Source organism: Bufo bufo, chromosome 3 (assembly GCF_905171765.1).
Source record: "Bufo bufo chromosome 3, aBufBuf1.1, whole genome shotgun sequence".
In the NCBI taxonomy this organism is placed as follows: Eukaryota; Metazoa; Chordata; class Amphibia; order Anura; family Bufonidae; genus Bufo; species Bufo bufo.
In genome coordinates, this window is record NC_053391.1 from 19708029 (window position 1) to 19726306 (window position 18278).

The 18278-nt window shown below is 40.8% G+C and overlaps 1 protein-coding gene across 1 annotated transcript; it reads left to right on the forward strand.

Moving 5' to 3' along the window:
* The first annotated feature begins 919 nt into the window (after positions 1–919).
* On the forward strand, positions 920–1660 carry LOC120993562 (gastrula zinc finger protein XlCGF71.1-like). Its single transcript, XM_040422039.1, has one exon. The coding sequence runs from the start codon at positions 920–922 to the stop codon at positions 1658–1660; it is 741 nt and encodes a 246-aa protein (XP_040277973.1).
* The last annotated feature ends 16618 nt before the right edge of the window (positions 1661–18278 follow it).

Genomic DNA, 18278 nt, shown 5'->3' on the forward strand with positions numbered 1-18278 from the left:
TAATAATCAAAATCAATTCACACTATAAAGAGATAAGTGGGTAGACGTTCCTAAATACTAATAATATCACAGCCTGATGAACGTTAAAATTCAAAAACTAAACCTTTATTAAAAGTCTGTTTAAAAGGGGGGAAAAGGCCTATATGTCACAGTCTGTGACCATCAGGCAACCAGTCTCCAACATATACAGAGAGGGGTAGCAAATAACTCCTCTGTACAGTTAAGGGACTGGGCTAGAAAACTCTACTTGCTAGCTAGTGATTGCTATGGATAAGCAAGTCAGAGTTGAGGGCATGGTAACCAGTGAGAATAGACACATGTGTGTATATTACAAGTGATCCTGTGGGTGTATATGCAGATGTGGTTGTGCCACCTAGTTCATAGGTCGTATAATGATAAATACAGTAGATCTCACTGCCTCTACCAGAGTGGAGTCTCTGTGGACTAGAATGTACCCTTGTATAGTACAAAGTTCAGACCAATCTATTTGTATAGCCTGCGGCCAGTATATAGGTCACAACCATGTATCCGCAGCCAGTATGTTTTGGCTATATACAGTCACTCATAGCCAGTATATTTTGGCTCTATCCACACACCTGTAGCCAGTATATTTTGGCTCCATCCATTCATCACATACACACTCCAAGGCTATTAGGTAGAATATTGCATCTAGTGCAGCCCTGCCTAAAGAGCCGTGTCCTAGTATTTAGCAGCAGCTAATGAGCTATTTATATATTTGTAGCATTAATTAATTAGTAGCAAGGAAAATAAGGACCATTTAACTTATAAATATGTTCTTCTTTCTCCAGGTGATGACAGGATAAGAAGCTACTAGAAATATCTTTTCTCTTCCTCTTATGACGTAAAAGATAATTAAGTACGACTTGTCAGTAATAGAACTGAACACAGACTGGGTGAAATGTCAACAAGAGCTGAATGTAGGAAACCTTTAGAAATGAAATTTAAGGAAACTCGACAAGGTGAAAGGTCATTTAAATGTCCAGAATGTGGGAAATCATTTATTACAAAAACAAATCTTGTCGAACATCAGAGAATTCACACAGGAGAGAAACCGTATTCATGTACAGAATTTGAGAAGTGTTTTCGTCAGAAGTCAATTCTTTTTCGACATCAGAGAATTCACACAGAAGAGAAGCCGTTTTCATGTACAGAATGTGAGAAGTGTTTTAGTCGGAAGTCACTTCTTGTTCAACATCAGAGAATTCACACAGGAGAGAAGCCGTTTTCATGTACAGAATGTGAGAAAAGTTTTAGTCATAAAATAAATCTTGCACGTCATGAGAAAATTCACACAGGAGAGAAGCCGTTTTCATGTACAGATTGTGAGAAGTGTTTTCGTCAGAAGTCAATTCTTTTTCAACATCAGAGAATTCACACAGAAGAGAAGCCGTTTTCATGTACAGAATGTGAGAAGTGTTTTAGTCGGAAGTCACTTGTTGTTCAACATCAGAGAATTCACACAGGAGAGAAGCCGTTTTCATGTACAGAATGTGAAAAGTGTTTTAGTCAAAAGTCACATCTTGTTCAACATCAGATTATTCATACAGGGATAAAGCCATTTAAATGTACAGAATGTGAGAAATGTTTTAATGATAAATCAACTCTTTTGAAACATTTAAAAATTCACACGAGGAAGTAGCCATGTGTATGTATAGTATGAGAAAACAGTAGAATAAAAATGGGTCTTGTGGCAAATCGAAGAGCGGAGAAGTCAGAAGCCTTTGTAATGTTCAGATTGTATGAAATGTGGCAGGTGTGGAGCTCTACTGTAGGACTTGGTACCTTATGATGATTCTTTATTTTTTTCTTTCAATCTTCTTTTATAATAAATTTTACATTGAGTGAATACTGAGTAACGTCTCTTTACACTCAGAGAGTCTCCCCTTGGCTGTGATGTTCATAGAGAGCACAAGATAGGATTTTAACCCCTTAAGGACTGGGCTCATTTTCACCTTAAGGACCATCTCCATTTGCCATAAACTGTTAAAGAATACCTAAAGGGTTAATAATGTTTGTAATATCAGTTTTGAATACCTTGAGTGGTTTTGTTTCTTAGATGGGATCACTTTTATGGAGTTTCTATTCTAGAGGTGCATCAGGGGTTCTTCAAATGGGACATGGTGCCAAACAAAAGGCAATAAAAATCTGCCTTCCAGAAACCATACGGTGTTCCTTTCCTTCTGCGCCCTGCCGTTTGGTCATACAGAAGTTTACAACCACATATGGGGTGTTTCTGTAAACTGCAGAATCAGGGTAATAAATATGAAGTTTTGTTTGGCTGTTAACCCATGCTTTGTTACTGGAAAAAAATTATTAAAATGGAAAATTTCCTAAAAAATAGCTGTTTTGGCAGTGTTTTTATTTTATTTTTTTGACCGTGTTCATCTGAGGGGTTAGGTAATGTGGGATTTTTATAGAGTAGATTCTTACGAACGTGGCGATACCTAATATGTCTACTTTTTTAAATTTATTTAGGTTTTACACTATATTATCCTTTTATAAAAAAAACTAAACATTTTAGTATCTCCATAGTCTAATTGTAATAATTTTTTTAGTTTTTAGCCAATTATCTTAGGTAGGGGCTCATTTTTTGAGGGATGAGAGTACGGTTTTATTGGCACTATTTTGGCGGGCATATGACTATTTGATCACTTGCTATTACACTTTTTGTGATGTAAGGTGACCAAAAAAAAACTTTTTTTGCACCGTTTAGATTTTTTTTTTTGACCGTGTTCATCTGAGGGGTTAGGTCATGGGGTATTTTTATAGAGAAGATTATTACGGATGCGGAGATACCTAATATGTCAACTTTTTAAATTTATTAAAGTTTTACAAAATAATATTTTTGAAATAATTTTTTGTTTTGTTTTAGTGTCTCATAAAATCAAGATAAAGGACGGCTCTGCCTCCTGGTTTGAGATGGTCAGGTGCACCTATCTGATGTCGCACTCAAAGCACCAAAATATTATAACAATAGTAGATGGGCACTCTAATATCCAGAACCACCGAGTAATTTGTTCATAATATTTAATCAGAGTAAAACAAATAATAGCAATATCATAAAATACAATCAATGAATCCAATATCTAAAATAGGCCTACAAACAAAATATGAACAATCTTATATTAATTCTTAATTAGAATTAATAAGATTGTTCATATTTTGTTTGTAGGCCTATTTTAGATATTGGATTCATTAATTGTATTTTATGATATTGCTATTATTTGTTTTACTCTGATTAAATATTATGAACAAATTACTCGGTGGTTCTGGATATTAGAGTGCCCATCTACTATTGTTATAATATTTTAGTGTCTCATGTCTGAGAACTAGGGATGAGCGAACCCGAACTGTATAGTTCGGGTTCGTACCGAATTTTGGGGTGTCCGTGACACAGACCCGAACCCGAACATTTTCGTAAAAGTCCGGGTTCGGTGTTCGGCGCTTTCTTGGCGCTTTTTAAAAGGCTGCAAAGCAGCCAATCAACCATAGTCATACTACTTGCCCCAAGAGGCCATCACAGCCATGCCTACTATTGGCATGGCTGTGATTGGCCAGTGCAGCATGTGACCCAGCCTCTATTTAAGCTGGAGTCACGTAGCGCCGCACGTCACTCTGCTCTGATCAGTGTAGGGAGAGGATGCAGCTGCTGCTGTTAGGGCGAGATTAGGCAGTGATTTATTTACTGAAGTGATCGATGTACAGCTGTGTATCATACAACCTCTGCTATTCAATTGCTCACTGTTTTAAGGCTGCCCAAAGCGTTTTTCAGTCACTTTTTTCTGGGGTGATCGGCGGACATTTTGTGTCTTGTGGTGCGCCAGCACAAGCTGCCACCAAGTCCATTTTTAACCATCAATAGTGTGGTTTTTTTTTTTGCTATATCCTACATCAGGGGCTTGGCTGTGCTTGCTATTTTATTGAGGGGTAAAATACAATTGCCAAAATAGCAGTACCCTAAATCTGGTGTTTCAGCTGTGGCTAGCCAATTGTAATACTGTCTGCTGTCTGCCGAAGCACAGTTTTTGTTCTAGGTTGAATACAATTCCCAACTTAGCAATTCCCTAAATCAGTGGTTTATGCTGTATCAGGCCAAGGTTAAATCTATCCATAAAAGGGTATATTAGATGGAAGGTGCGGATAGGGTCATCCTCAATAACTTCACACGCTACCGTGCATTATACCCAATAGTTCTGACAGGGGATGTGTGGGCTATAACTAGTCTGTGATTAAAGAATGGATATTTTTCTGTAGGTGTCTCCCTTGCATGGGAGAGGGGCATAAAAGTAGGGAATGTGGCATTAAACAGGGTTTTGCTCCTGATACTGTCTGTCAGTGTCGTCCAGTTATTGGGAAGAGTGATGGGATATTCGTTGATGGTTTTATTTACTAATGATGCTGAGCTTCCTTTGTGAACTACTTGATCCCAAAATAAACCCATTTAATACCGGTAGACAAAGCCTATGTCGCATTATGGCTCCGCTACAGTGGTTTATGTGGTTAATTAACTGGGGTGTGTGTGTATATATACACTCACCTAAAGAATTATTAGGAACACTATACTAATACGGTGTTGGACCCCCTTTTGCCTTCAGAACTGCCTTAATTCTACGTGGCATTGATTCAACAAGGTGCTGATAGCATTCTTTAGAAATATTGGCCCATATTGATAGGATAGCATCTTGCAGTTGATGGAGATTTGAGGGATGCACATCCAGGGCACGAAGCTCCCGTTCCACCACATCCCAAAGAATCTCTATTTGGTTGAGATCTGGTGACTGTGGGGGCCATTTTAGTACAGTGAACTCATTGTCATGTTCAAGAAACCAATTTGAAATGATTCGAGCTTTGTGACATGGTGTATTATCCTGCTGGAAGTAGCCATCAGAGGATGGATACATGTTCTCATTCTGTTTACGCCAAATTCGGACTCTACCATTTGAATGTCTCAACAGAAATCGAGACTCATCAGACCAGGCAACATTTTTCCAGTCTTCAACAGTCCAATTTTGGTGAGCTCGTGCAAATTGTAACCTCTTTTTCCTATTTGTAGTGGAGATGAGTGGTACCCGGTGGGGTGTTCTGCTGTTGTAGCCCAGCCGCCTCAAGGTTGTGCGTGTTGTGGCTTCACAAATGCTTTGCTGCATACCTCGGTTGTAACGAGTGGTTATTTCAGTCAACGTTGCTCTTCTATCAGCTTGAATCAGTCGGCCCATTCTCCTCTGACCTCTAGCATCCACAAGGCATTTTTTCCCACAGAACTGCCGCATACTGGATGTTTTTCCCTTTTCACACCATTCTTTGTAAACCCTAGAAATGGTTGTGCGTGAAAATCCCAGTAACTGAGCAGATTGTGAAATACTCAGACCGGCCCGTCTGGCACCAACAACCATGCCACGCTCAAAATTGCTTAAATCACCTTTCTTTCCCATTCTGACATTCAGTTTGGAGTTCAGGAGATTGTCTTGACCAGGACCACCCCCCTAAATGCATTGAAGCAACTGCCATGTGATTGGTTGACTAGATAATTGCATTAATGAGAAATAGAACAGGTGTTCATAATAATTCTTTAGGTGAGTATATATATATATATGTGTGTGTGTGAAATGCATGAAATCATCCAGTGACATCATACATCTGTACCGAGCAGTGTGTATAACTATATATATACAATCACAGTGAGGTAGAGATGTATGATGTAAGCGGATGATTTTGTACGTGTCACACCAGGTATTAAGTAATCATTTTGAACTGGATTAAATACGAATGTAGTAGATTTAACACACATGCTTTAGGAGACGTGTTATGTAAACAAAATGCAATTAAAGGGATTCTGTCACCAGGTTTCACCCCCTCCAGATAAAAATATGATTATGTTCAGGGAGCTTTCACGATTCCTAATGTGGTCTTATAAATGTAATCTGTAGGCTCATTTTGCTAAAAAAAAACGCTATTACTAACCTGTCATTTAACAAAATAAGGTGCCCAAGGGGATGTAAATGGATCCAAGCTGCCGCCCGCACCCGCCGCCGTTCGTGCCTAGCTCCGCCTTTCCCGACCTCAGCGCCTCCTCATAATCCTGTGTGACGCCTTCGGCTCTCCCTCCCTCCCCCCTCCTTCTGCTCTAACATCTCGCGTGTGCGCACAGGGCTCTGCCAGTGTGCAGGTCATCGAGAGGTTGAGCGAAGTGTCGGCGCATGCGCACTTCGCTCTATGAAGCCGAACGGAGAAGTCCGCACGGGCGCATCAGGCAGAGCCCTGTGCGCACGCGTGAGATGTTAGAGCAGAAGGAGGGGGGAGGGAGGGAAAGTCGGAGGCTTCACACAGGATTATGAGGCGGCGCTGAGGTCAGGAAAGGTGGAGCTGGGCACGAACGGCGGCGGGTGCGGGCGGCAGCTTGTATCCATTTACATCCACTTGGGCACCTTATTTTGTTGAATGACAGGTTAGTAATAGCGTTTTTTTTAGCATTTATAAAACCACATTAGGAATCGTGAAAGCTCCCTGAACATAACCATATTTTTATCTGGAGGGGGTGAAACCTGGTGACAGAATCCCTTTAAATGCGTTAAGCTATTTTTTTTAAATGGCTTTTGTTTCAACATAACGCAATGAGTTAAGAGGTTGTGTGTTATCCCAACTACATCTGTACGGATTAGCAGCATAACTGAGTATATACATTACATAGTGTTGTAGAAAGAGATACAAAAGTCATGTAAATATTGTACCTGGACACAATCGTTCGCTCATCTCCTTTACAAGATTGGGCTTATACCTTTTCACATCGCACCACTTCTTCTGTAGTTCTCAATCTTTGTGCCACAAGGAGAATTTCATATATAACTCTGCACGGAGAGACCTCAGGATGGCCCGCTTCTCCACTCTCTTCTTGGTAAGGGCCTATCCCCGCACCAACAAACACTGCAAGATAAAGATGCAAGCATATGATTCCAATTTTTTTAATCCTATGTTTTAAAAAATATGTCCTCAACAAACCAGCAAAAAGTAGTTACGTCTTTGAAGGGGAAATATTAGATTGAATATTACCGTTATAAGATCGGCTTGTATTGTGATTGTATGTGTATGGTGTCTGAGTGAGCAATCGGATATTGGCCAGCTAAGCTGCGATGTACCTGTCTAGAGAAGTGACGGTACGGTATTGGATGTACTGCTGGTTTACATCCCCGTGGTGCACCCTGGGTATAGCTAAATGAACCAGCAAATACGGTGAGACAAAGAAAGCTTATGGACATAAAATATAATCTATATATATTGTGTTTGTGTGTGTGTGTATGGTATATAGTGTATGGAACCGTATATAGTGTATGGTATGTAGTGTATGGAACCGTATTTAGTGTATGGTATATAGTGTGTGGTATATATTGAGTGACAGGAAAATGGACGTGCTATGTGCATGTGATAGAAATGTATCTGTTGTCCATACATACATGCTACAAACATAGTGCTGTGAAGTAACAAGAGTACTTAGTGCACCAATCTGTATTATCTACTCTTACCATAAAAACGTTTTTTTGGTAAGAAAAAAAAAATCCCATTCATATAGCAAATATTCGTACTTACGAATATTTCGCTAGACTCGATCTACGTATAATAATTGTTCTGACATGCATGCTATATGATAAAAATTAAGTACTGTAATATAATATTACTTACGGCTATGACGATTTCATCCTCAGCTTTTATAAAGCGGTGTCTTATAATCTTTGCAGAGCACATTGTACTGTCTGCGAGTGTCTGGAGACTGTCTGGAAATACTTTCTTTGAAAAAACTTTATCGGCGCGAATTAAATGACGTCATGCGGTCGCGCACACTCTAGGACATATAACGTTCATGATTTTTCAGTTTAAATCGTGATCTCGAATATTAAAAATATTCGATATTCTTGGATTAGAATATGACAAATATTCTAAAAAGCAAATATAAAGCAATATAGCGAATATATTCGTTATTTAGAATATTCGTCATTTTGTTGTCCATCTGAAAACGTGATTCCTTCCTGCTTCAGTTGCTTGTGGGCCAATGACTCATTGACCCACAAGCAAGAAGCACGGAGGAATCATGTTTTCAGATGGAAAAAATATGAATTTTCGATATAGCGAATATATAGCGCTATATTCGAAATATTCGCAAATTCTCAAAGTTGCGATATTTGAGATAAAAAATTGCTATTCGAATATTCGTGCTCAACACTAGTTATAACCATGCTATAACAGAAAACCATAACGGAATCCCTAACGCTAGTGTGAACCCACCCTAACCCCTTTAATTTTTTATTTATCAGATTGCTTCTTACTAAGCAGCAGAAATATCTCTGATGAAGTAATGGTGGAACAAGCAGCATCCAGTTTGGATTTCTATTTTAGATTGTTATGTTTTTTCCTTCTTCTATATATAATCTAAAAAAAATGCAGAGTTCACAAAAGAGCAACTGACATTCTTCTCTAAGCTGATCAATTGTTATAAAGCATAATATGTTCTATGGACTAAGGATTGTGAAATAGACTCAATGGTATAGCGAAAATTTACTTACCGAAATTTTTGTTTCCTGGAGTCCGTAGGCAGCACACACCAAAGGGTTAAGTCCCCTAGGTACAACCAGAATAGAGACCAATTTGCAAGCAATAGATTGATTAATTACATAGTACCTCCCAGTATAAAGCACCACAGAGCACACAGAGCCATGTATTGTATGCAGCAATAATTTATTAAGGGTGGGCATATTGTGCTGCCTACGGACTCCAGGAAACAAAAATTTCGGTAAGTAAATTTTCGCTTTCCTGTTCGTCCTTGGCAGCACACACCAAAGGGATTTTTAAAGCAGTACTCAAAGGGGGGGAGCACTGGCCGCCAACTGTAGCACTCGTTTGCCAAAAGAAGCCTCTTCTGCTGCCTGAATGTCTAGCCTGTAGTGTTTAATGAAGGTCGATTATGTAGACCATGTTGCGGGTCTGCAGATTTGTTCCAATGGAACTTGTGCCAGCTCAGCCCAGGACGAAGCTGTAGACCTTGTTGAATGGGCCTTTAATAATAATGGACACTGTAACTCAGCCATTGAGTAGGCCAACTCTATAGTCTGTTTGATCCACCTTGCTAAAGTTGCTTTACTGGCCCTTTTACCCTTGTTAGGACCCTGGTGCTGTAAAAAGAGACTTTCACATCCTCTAAATGATGAAGTGACTTGTAAATAGAACAGAAGAACTCTTCTGACATCCAGGAGATGAGTTTGATCCTGGTCTTGAGTGTTAGACTGGATTACTGGGAGCGATATTTCCTGGTTAATGTTGGTAGATGAAGCAACCTTGGGCAAGAAACCTGGCATTGTGCGTAGAACAACGGAGTGGCCTAAGTCCCTGAAATATGGTTCCCTACAGGATAGGGCTTGTAGATCACTTATACGTCTTACTGATGTGATTGATACTAGGAATAAGGCTTTCCCAGACAAGCGTTTTATGGAAGCTTTTTCAAGCGGCTCGAATGGAGGTTTACACAAGGCGGACAATACCACAGACAGATCCCAGGATGGAATTGGAGAATGGAAGGAAGGATTAATATTCTTCAAGGCTTTGAAGAAAGTGCGGATCAATGGATTATTTGAAAACTTTCCTTGTTGCTGCGCATTTATTGCAGTAAAGTAAACCTTCAATGTATTCGTTTTCAGACCTTTTTTGAAGCCTTCATGAAGAAAGTGAATGATCGTATTTAGGGATTCTGGGTCTTCTGAGTTGCTTTGGCACCATGTCTTAAAGATGCGCCAAACTCGATTGTAAACCTTAACTGTAGCCGGTTTTCGAGCAGCTAGGAGAGTATTGATCACTTCTGTGGGAAGACCTAGGTGAATTAAAGAATCCCGCTCAGTCTCCAAACCGATAACTTGAGGTTGTTGGGGTTCGGATGAAATAACCCATTCTGAATGAGGAGATCCCGTCTGGGTGGAATCTTCCAAATCCTCCCTTTGGATAGACGGAGAGCTAGGGAAAACCACGTTCTTCGTGGCCAGTAAGGTAGGACCACAATTGCTTCTGCTTGGTCCTGCTGAATCTTCTTGAGTACCTTTGAGATCATTGGAACTGGTGGAAAGATGTATATCAGACCTTCTTTCCAGCTGACTGATAAACCGTCGATCGCAAACGCTTGAGCGGAGCGGTAAATGGAACAGAATATTTTGGTCTTCCTGTTCTGTTCCGTTGCCATTACATCCATACGAGGTTCTCCCCACCGATTCTTGATCTCTGCAAACACCGCCGGATTGAGACTCCATTCTCCCGGATGCATCTTCTTGCGACTGAGTATGTCGGCCATGACATTCAATGTACCCTTTATGTGGACTGCTGTTATTTCTTGGGTCCATACTTCGGCCCAAGCCATCAGAAGACTGCATTCCCTGGAGAGACTGCTGTTTCTCGTCCCTCCCTGCTTGTTTATGTAGTACACCGTGGAGATGTTGTCTGACCGGATTAGGACACTGCGGCTCTTCAGATGATCCTGGAAATGAATTAAGGCTAGGTGTACCGCCTTTAGCTCCCTCCAGTTGGAGGACCTTTTGGAATCTTCTGTGTTCCACTTCCTCTGTACCCACTGACTGTCGACATGGGCACCCCAGCCCCAGGAGGAGGCATCCGTAGTGAGGTGAATCTGGGTTTGAGATTGCAGACTTCTGCCTTGTTGAAGGCGTTTGGGTGACATCCACCACCTGAGATGATGACGCGTCAATACTGGTATAGCAAATTTCCTGTCGAGGGAATGATAATTCTTGTCCCACGCTGTGAGGATGGCATGTTGTAGCTCTCTGAAGTGAGCTCTTGCCCATGGAACTGCATCCACTGAGGAAGTCAACCGACCCAGTAGAGACATGGCCTGCCGAAATGTTACTCTGGGGGCAGAGATCAGGTGTGAGGCCTGTTTCTGGATAGCTATTATCCTTTCTGCGGATAACCTGACATTCATTTTCTTTGAATTCAGAATGAATCCCAGAAACTTTATCTCCTGAGAAGGAACAAGTTGAGATTTTTTGTGATTTACCAAAAACCCATGATTCTGGAGCATTAGTAGAGCCTCTTTCAAATCTGCTGATAGTTGAGCCGCAGAGTTCGCTATCAGAAGCCAGTCGTCTAGATACGGTATGCAACATATGCCTTTGAGGTGCAACTCTTCCGTCAGGATTACTGCTACTTTTGAGAACACCCTGGGTGCCGATGATATCCCGAAGGGTAAACAGGTGAACTGAAGATGCGATGTTCTGTGTTGAGTTTGAATCGCTATTCTTAGATACCTCTGATGTTTGGGAAGGATTGGAATGTGTAAATACGCATCTTGGAGATCTACTGATGCCATGTAGCTGTTCTCCTCTAATAGCGCGATCACCGATCGGATTGATTCCATTCTGAATCTCTTCTTGGCAATATACTTGTTTAGGTACGTTAGATCCACTACTAGCCTCCACTTGTTCCCTGGTTTGGGTACCGGAAAAACCTTGGAATAAACGCCTTTGCCCGCTTCCATATAAGGCACTGGCTCCAATGCCGCCTTCTCTGTGAATTCTTCCAACAGTTGAAGGATCACTGGATTTGTCTGGTTTATAAGAAACCGGTCTGGAGGGATTTTTGAAAACTCCAGGACATAACCTCTCTGGATAGTGGAAATGACCCAGGCGTCGTTCGACGTGTTCTTCCACGCTGCGGTAAACTCTTTTAATCTTGCCCCTACCCGGGGTTGAGGCCTGGCGTCATTGTTCTGCGGGCTTCTTATCTTTTTTCCTGAAGTCAGGTCTCTCCTGTCTGTTGTTACGGAATCTTCTTTGTCTGTCAAATTGCTGTTTGTTCCGAAATCTAGGAGATCTTCTTCTCTGGAAACGAAAAGATCTGGAAGGCTTCATTCTTGTTTCCGGGAATTTAGCAGTTTTGCTGTCATTTAATGACTCCAGAATTTTTTCCAACTGAGGACCAAACAAGGACGTGGGCTGGAATGGAAGATTACAAAAGTGGAACTTTGACATGAGGTCACCTGACCACTGCTTAATCCATATGGCCCTTCTGGCGGCATTAGTGAGAGCCAAGGAACGTGATGCAAACTTTAATGAATCTAATGGAGAATCACACAAGAATTCAGATGCATGCTTCATAACCGGGATATTTTTTAAAATTTCTTCCCTTGGAACCCCATCTTCCAGGTCATGAGATAATTGGGACAGCCAGATCCGCAGAGACCTTGCCACTGGCACAGAGGCTAGGGCCGGTACACAAGAAGAAGAAGTGGACGCATACGCTTTTTTTAAGAAAGACTCCGCCTTCTTGTCCACTGGATCCTTGATCAAGGAAGTCTCCTCAGATGGAAAAAGCGCCCTCCTTGACAATCTGGCCACTGGAAGGTCTACCTTAGGGACTGACATCCAATCTTTACATGTGTCGTCCGCTAATTTATATGTATGCTTGAATCTGGAACTGGGATCCGGTTTCTTATCCGGTTTATCCCAATCCTGCCTTAGCCAATCATTGAGCAGCGGGTGCCCTGGAAAAGCTTTGCATCCTGAATTAGGAAAATAAAACAGCTTGTCACATTTTGACTTATTAGAAATATCTCTACTGGATTCAATAGTGTGCTTGACTGCTTTGATAAGACCCCCTAGGTTCTCCTTATGGAACAGCATAGTGTCCTCCATATCCTCAGAATCTGAGTCTATCTCTCCCTCAGACAAGGAACTGTCAGAGGATAAGGCAAACTGTGGCCCTGAGGTTTCATGTGATTTTTTGGTTTTCTTATTGGAGGCTCTGACTTCATTAAAAACAGCTGATAGCTGATCCTTAAACCAGAGCAGAAAGTCATTATTCTGGGAGGGAGGAGACTCAGAATGAACAGAAGTGCAGCCCTGACAGAGATCAGAACGAGCATCATCTGGCATAGGTTGTTCACAATTCCTGCAGGAGCGGTGTCTGGATTTTCTTTTTCTCTTAAGAGATTCCTCTGGGGAGGAAGACATCTAATAATAGATAAGGAGTATCAGTAAAAAAATCATTCCTTCACCCCAACACCACCGAAGAGTGTGCACAGAGGAAGGGACAGCCGCATCAAACCTATGCCAGATCTTGCCAAGCATGTTATCCCCATACATCAACCTTACTTACCTCGGCAAGCAGAGGGAGTAGCGTCCTGGCGAGCGCCCATAGTAACTGTGCCACGGAGTTAAATACTTCCGGGACGCGCCAGCAGAGTGCGCATGCGCGAGACGTCGCGATTCCCCAGTATCATCACGCGCGTGCGCCTCCGCTATAGCGCGCGTCGCTGCTGCCTCAACCTCAACCCACATCCTGCAGAGGGAGGCAAGCAGAGAATGGAGCGAGGTGCTGCCGACTGCACTGGGGAAAACACACTCGCAACCATCTTCAGGGTGAGGGACTAAAAGTATCACACCTGGGAGGGGATAACTGTGGGAGTTGTGGTCTCTTCAAGTGCCTAGAGAAAATAAAATACATGGCTCTGTGTGCTCTGTGGTGCTTTATACTGGGAGGTACTATGTAATTAATTAATCTATTGCTTGCTAATTGGTCTCTATTCTGGTTGTACCTAGGGGACTTAACCCTTTGGTGTGTGCTGCCAAGGACGAACAGGAAAAGTGGTATCTAATGAAGGAATAATCATAGTCAGGAAAAATCCAAGCAGATGACCAGAAGAGGTCTACATTCTCAGTACTGGAAATGAAGACACAGATATCTGGGAGCCCAGTGAGGACAGTCTGAACTTGTATCATGGTTGTATCTTGCCACAAGTAAACTACAGAGCAGATGATGTAGAGATTGTGTCATATATAAAAAACTGATGTATCTGATCATGAAATGTGTGTGGTTCATTAAAGCTGACCCAGTAATGCATAATTAATAACTGAATCGTATCTGCCTGATTTCTGAAAATAATAAATGATCCTATAACAAGTTGTCATAGAGGGTTTATAATGAAAGTATTATAATCTGTTCTACTGAATATAATATGGAGTATTTCATATCTGTGAATTATAGATGGAGAGTCATGTGGTTGTAGGTCTGGATGGAATGTATCTCATCAGGATGTAAAATGCTCATTGTTTACACTGATTATCATATGAAAAAGTCTCAAAGTCTCCCAGGAATCTCTTACAGATGCTAAATAGGAGTGTGAACAATAGGTCTCTACCCTGCAAATACAATGTGTAAATGAAGAATCATCTCAGGAGGCCAGAAAATGCTAAATTTGTTCATGAGAAGGTGGGGCCATTATTCTTCCATTGCATATTGTAATGAGGGAAGAAAGATCTGATGAACAAAGTTTCATGATTATAAAGGTGGGACTGGGCACCTCCTGGGCGGAAGAGGAGGAGCAGATAGATAAAGCCACCAAAGAGGTATAAAAGACCCAAGCATGGCTCAGAAAGCCAGAATTCACCAAGGGAATTCACTTGGATCACTGACTTGCTGAGGAGAAAACACTGACTGGAGATCAAGTACTGAGTGTGTAGAGGGTCCATGTCTCGTAAGTACTGACTGTGCTGTGTATAAGGACAATGTGTCTTTGTCTGTAATGTAATTATACACGCAGTGTCCATACATGTGATAGTACATACCTGTAACTGTGCAGGGAACACGGACAATCACCGATCCTGACTGCTATCACTGGACTGTACCAATAAGTTTGTAAAAGAGTTTTACTCACAGGACTAATCTGTAATTAACTCACACATCATTTTCTCTATAGATACCATAATCTGCTCCTCTAACTAGAGATATCTGTGTATCTACAGTTACAGTCAGGTCCATAAATATTGAGACATCGAAACAATTATAACATTTTTGGCTCTATACACCACCACAATGTATTTGAAATTAAACAAACAAAATTTATTGATGATGTGACTGCGGACAAAAGCAGCAGGATGAATTCTGAAGTGTTTCGGGCAATATTATCTGCTCATATTCAGCCAAATGCTTAAGAACTCATTGGACAGCGCTTCACAGTGCAGCTGGACAATGACCTAAAGCAGGGATCCTCAACCTGCGGCCCTCCAGCTGTTGTACAACTACAACTCCCACAATGCCCTGCTGTAGGCTGATAGCTGTAGGCTCTTCGGGCATGCTGGGAGTTGTAGTTTTGCAACAGCTGGAGGGCCGCAGGTTGAGCATGCCTGACCTAAAGCAAACTGCAAAAGCAACCAAAGAGTTTTTTTAAGGGAAAGAAGTGGAATGTTATGCAATGGCCAAGTCAATCACCTGACCTGAATCCGATTGAGCATGCATTTCACTTGCTGAAGACAAAACTGAAGGGAAAATGCCCCAAAAACAAGTAGGAACTGAATACAGTTGTAGTAGAAGTATGGGAGAGCATCACCAGGGATGAAACCCAACGTCTGGTGATGTCTATGCGTTCCAGACTTCAGGCTGTAATTTACTGCAAAGGATTTGCAACCAAGTATTAAGAAGTGAAAGTTTGATTTATGATTATTATTATGTCCCATTACTTTTGGCCCCTTAACAAGTGGGAGGCACATATGCAAACTGATGTAAATGCCCTCAAATTAAAGGTGTATATGCAGATGTGGTTGTGCCACCTAGTTCATAGGTCGTATAATGCTAAATACAGTAGATCTCACTGCCTCTACCAGAGTGGAGTCTCTGTGGACTAGAATGTACCCTTGTATAGTACAGAGTTCAGACCAATCTATTTGTATAGCCTGCGGCCAGTATATAGGTCACAACCATGTATACACAGCCAGTATGTTTTGGCTATATACAGTCACTCATAGCCAGTATATTTTGGCTCCATCCACACACCTGTAGCCAGTATATTTTGGCTCCATCCATTCATCACATACACACGCCAAGGCTATTGGGTAGAATATTGCATCAAGTGCAGCCCTGCCTAAAGAGCCGTGTCCTAGTAATTAGCAGCAGCTAATGAGCTATTTATATATTTGTAGCATTAATTAATTAGTAGCAAGGAAAATAAGGACCATTTAACTTATAAATATGTTCTTCTTTCTCCAGGTGATGACAGGATAAGAAGCTACTAGAAATATCTTTTCTCTTCCTCTTATGACGTAAAAGATAATTAAGTAAGACTTGTCAGTAATAGAACTGAACACAGACTGGGTGAAATGTCAACAAGAGCTGAATGTAGGAAACCTTTAGAAATGAAATTTAAGGAAACTCGACAAGGTGAAAGGTAATTTAAATGTACAGAATGTGGGAAATCATTTATTACAAAAACAAATCTTGTTGAACATCAGAGACTTCACACAGGAGAGAAACCGTATTCATGTACAGAATGTGAGAAGTGTTTTCGTCAGAAGTCAATTCTTTTTTGACATCAGAGAATTCACACAGGAGAGAAGCCGTTTTCATGTACAGAATGTGAGAAGTGTTTTAGTCGGAAGTCACTTCTTGTTCAACATCAGAGAATTCACACAGGAGAGAAGCCGTTTTCATGTACAGAATGTTAGAAGAGTTTTAGTCATAAAATAAATCTTGCACGTCATGAGAAAATTCACACAGGAGAGAAGCCGTTTTCATGTACAGAATGTGAGAAGTGTTTTCGTCAGAAGTCAATTCTTTATCTACATCAGAGAATTCACACAGAAGAGAAGCCGTTTTCATGTACAGAATGTGAGAAGTGTTGTGCATTTTCATAAGTGTACAATGTATCTAATGATACTATATTCAAAATGGATGATCATTGCCTTTAACAGCATGTGATCAGCATGAACCTGGAAAAAACCAAGATGGGTTCATAGCAAGTTCAATGTGTTAAAAGTGAATATATAGAGAAGACTATACTTTTATTATTGTTTAGAGACATGGATTTATCTACACAGGTTTCTCTAAACTTGTCTGTCTGAGGAACAATGGGTGTTTCATGGCTAAACCATGATCTGATAAGAGACGTCCATAAAACACATCTGGTGTGGAACAGATATCTATTCATATATTCGCATATAGATATATATTCCTGTGTGCATTTATTTAGCGTTTGAACTTATTAATGATTCATATATACTATGTGATATTGATGTATTATAACCAAATATTATTAATGTATCTTTATATGTCTATATCTCACTGAGAGGGTATATTCTAGGGGATATAAAATGTGTTTAAGTGGAAATTTCTTAAATAGGGTTTATTTTAGAGGAGCTGATGTTATTTCAAACATCATTACTCAATAGCTGAAGACAGTTAAGGTACACAAACCAGAAAAACCATCATTACTCCTATCTGCCCCATAAATTCAGGGATTAGGAAAAGTTTTGATACCGCCAGTCAGTCTGAGCAAAGTGTCAGAAAGAATCCCTCCTAATTGATTTAAGGTGAAAGAGATCAGAGTTTAAGTAGTAATAAAACAAGCAATATAATATGTTAATTCCTAAAATATTCAAAATTGTTAGGGGATACAACAGTGCCATCAAGTGGTAGATGGGCAGAAGTTTCTTAGGAATGTCAATTAGATGACATCATCCCCATGTTTAACATACGTCACACCCACCTTATCTAATTGGTAATCCCTAATCCAAGAGGGGATGGGCATAGATAAGGATTGGGATATCTGATCCAGTTTTTGGGAGAGCAGGAACTTCTTCAAACACTTCACAAACTTCACAAAAAGAAAAACTTCACAAGGACTTCTTCACAAGGAACATTTCACAAAAATTCATTCATCAGCATCACTCACACGTCAGGAACATACTGCAGGACGGGACATATCTAAATCTTGGAAAGCTGGGTCCATTCTAAAAGTTCTTTATCCCAAAGCCAGGGGTAATGTATAATCTATTAGGGGGGCAAAGGAAGGGGGGGCAAAAGAGTGAAAATAAAAGAGTCCAATTGCCCCCCGAAACAATGCCAGAACAGGTCAGAAGCACAGAGGTTAAGAAATGATAAGCTCAGAGTCCTGTCTACAAATGCTCGCAGTTTAGGTAAAAAAATCAATGAACTTGGGTCAATAATGGCATCTGAGAATGTAGATTTAGTGGCTGTTACGGAGACATGGTTTAATGAAAGAAATGACTGGGACATAACCATACCAGGGTACTCTTTATACAGAAGAGACAGAGAAGGCAAGAAAGGAGGAGGAGTGGCCCTGTATGTGAAAGATAGCATTAAATCTAACCTAATACAAGTTGGTGAGGCCAACATAGAGTCAGTTTGGGTTACGTTGCAGTTTGCTAACCATGCAGTAACTCGTGTAGGTGTGATATATAGACCACCTGGTCAAGTTAAAG

What these genes read in the sequence shown, in the direction of transcription:
- LOC120993562 (XM_040422039.1), top strand. Translation starts at nt 920, where the DNA reads ATGTCAACAAGAGCTGAATGTAGGAAACCTTTAGAAATGAAATTTAAG.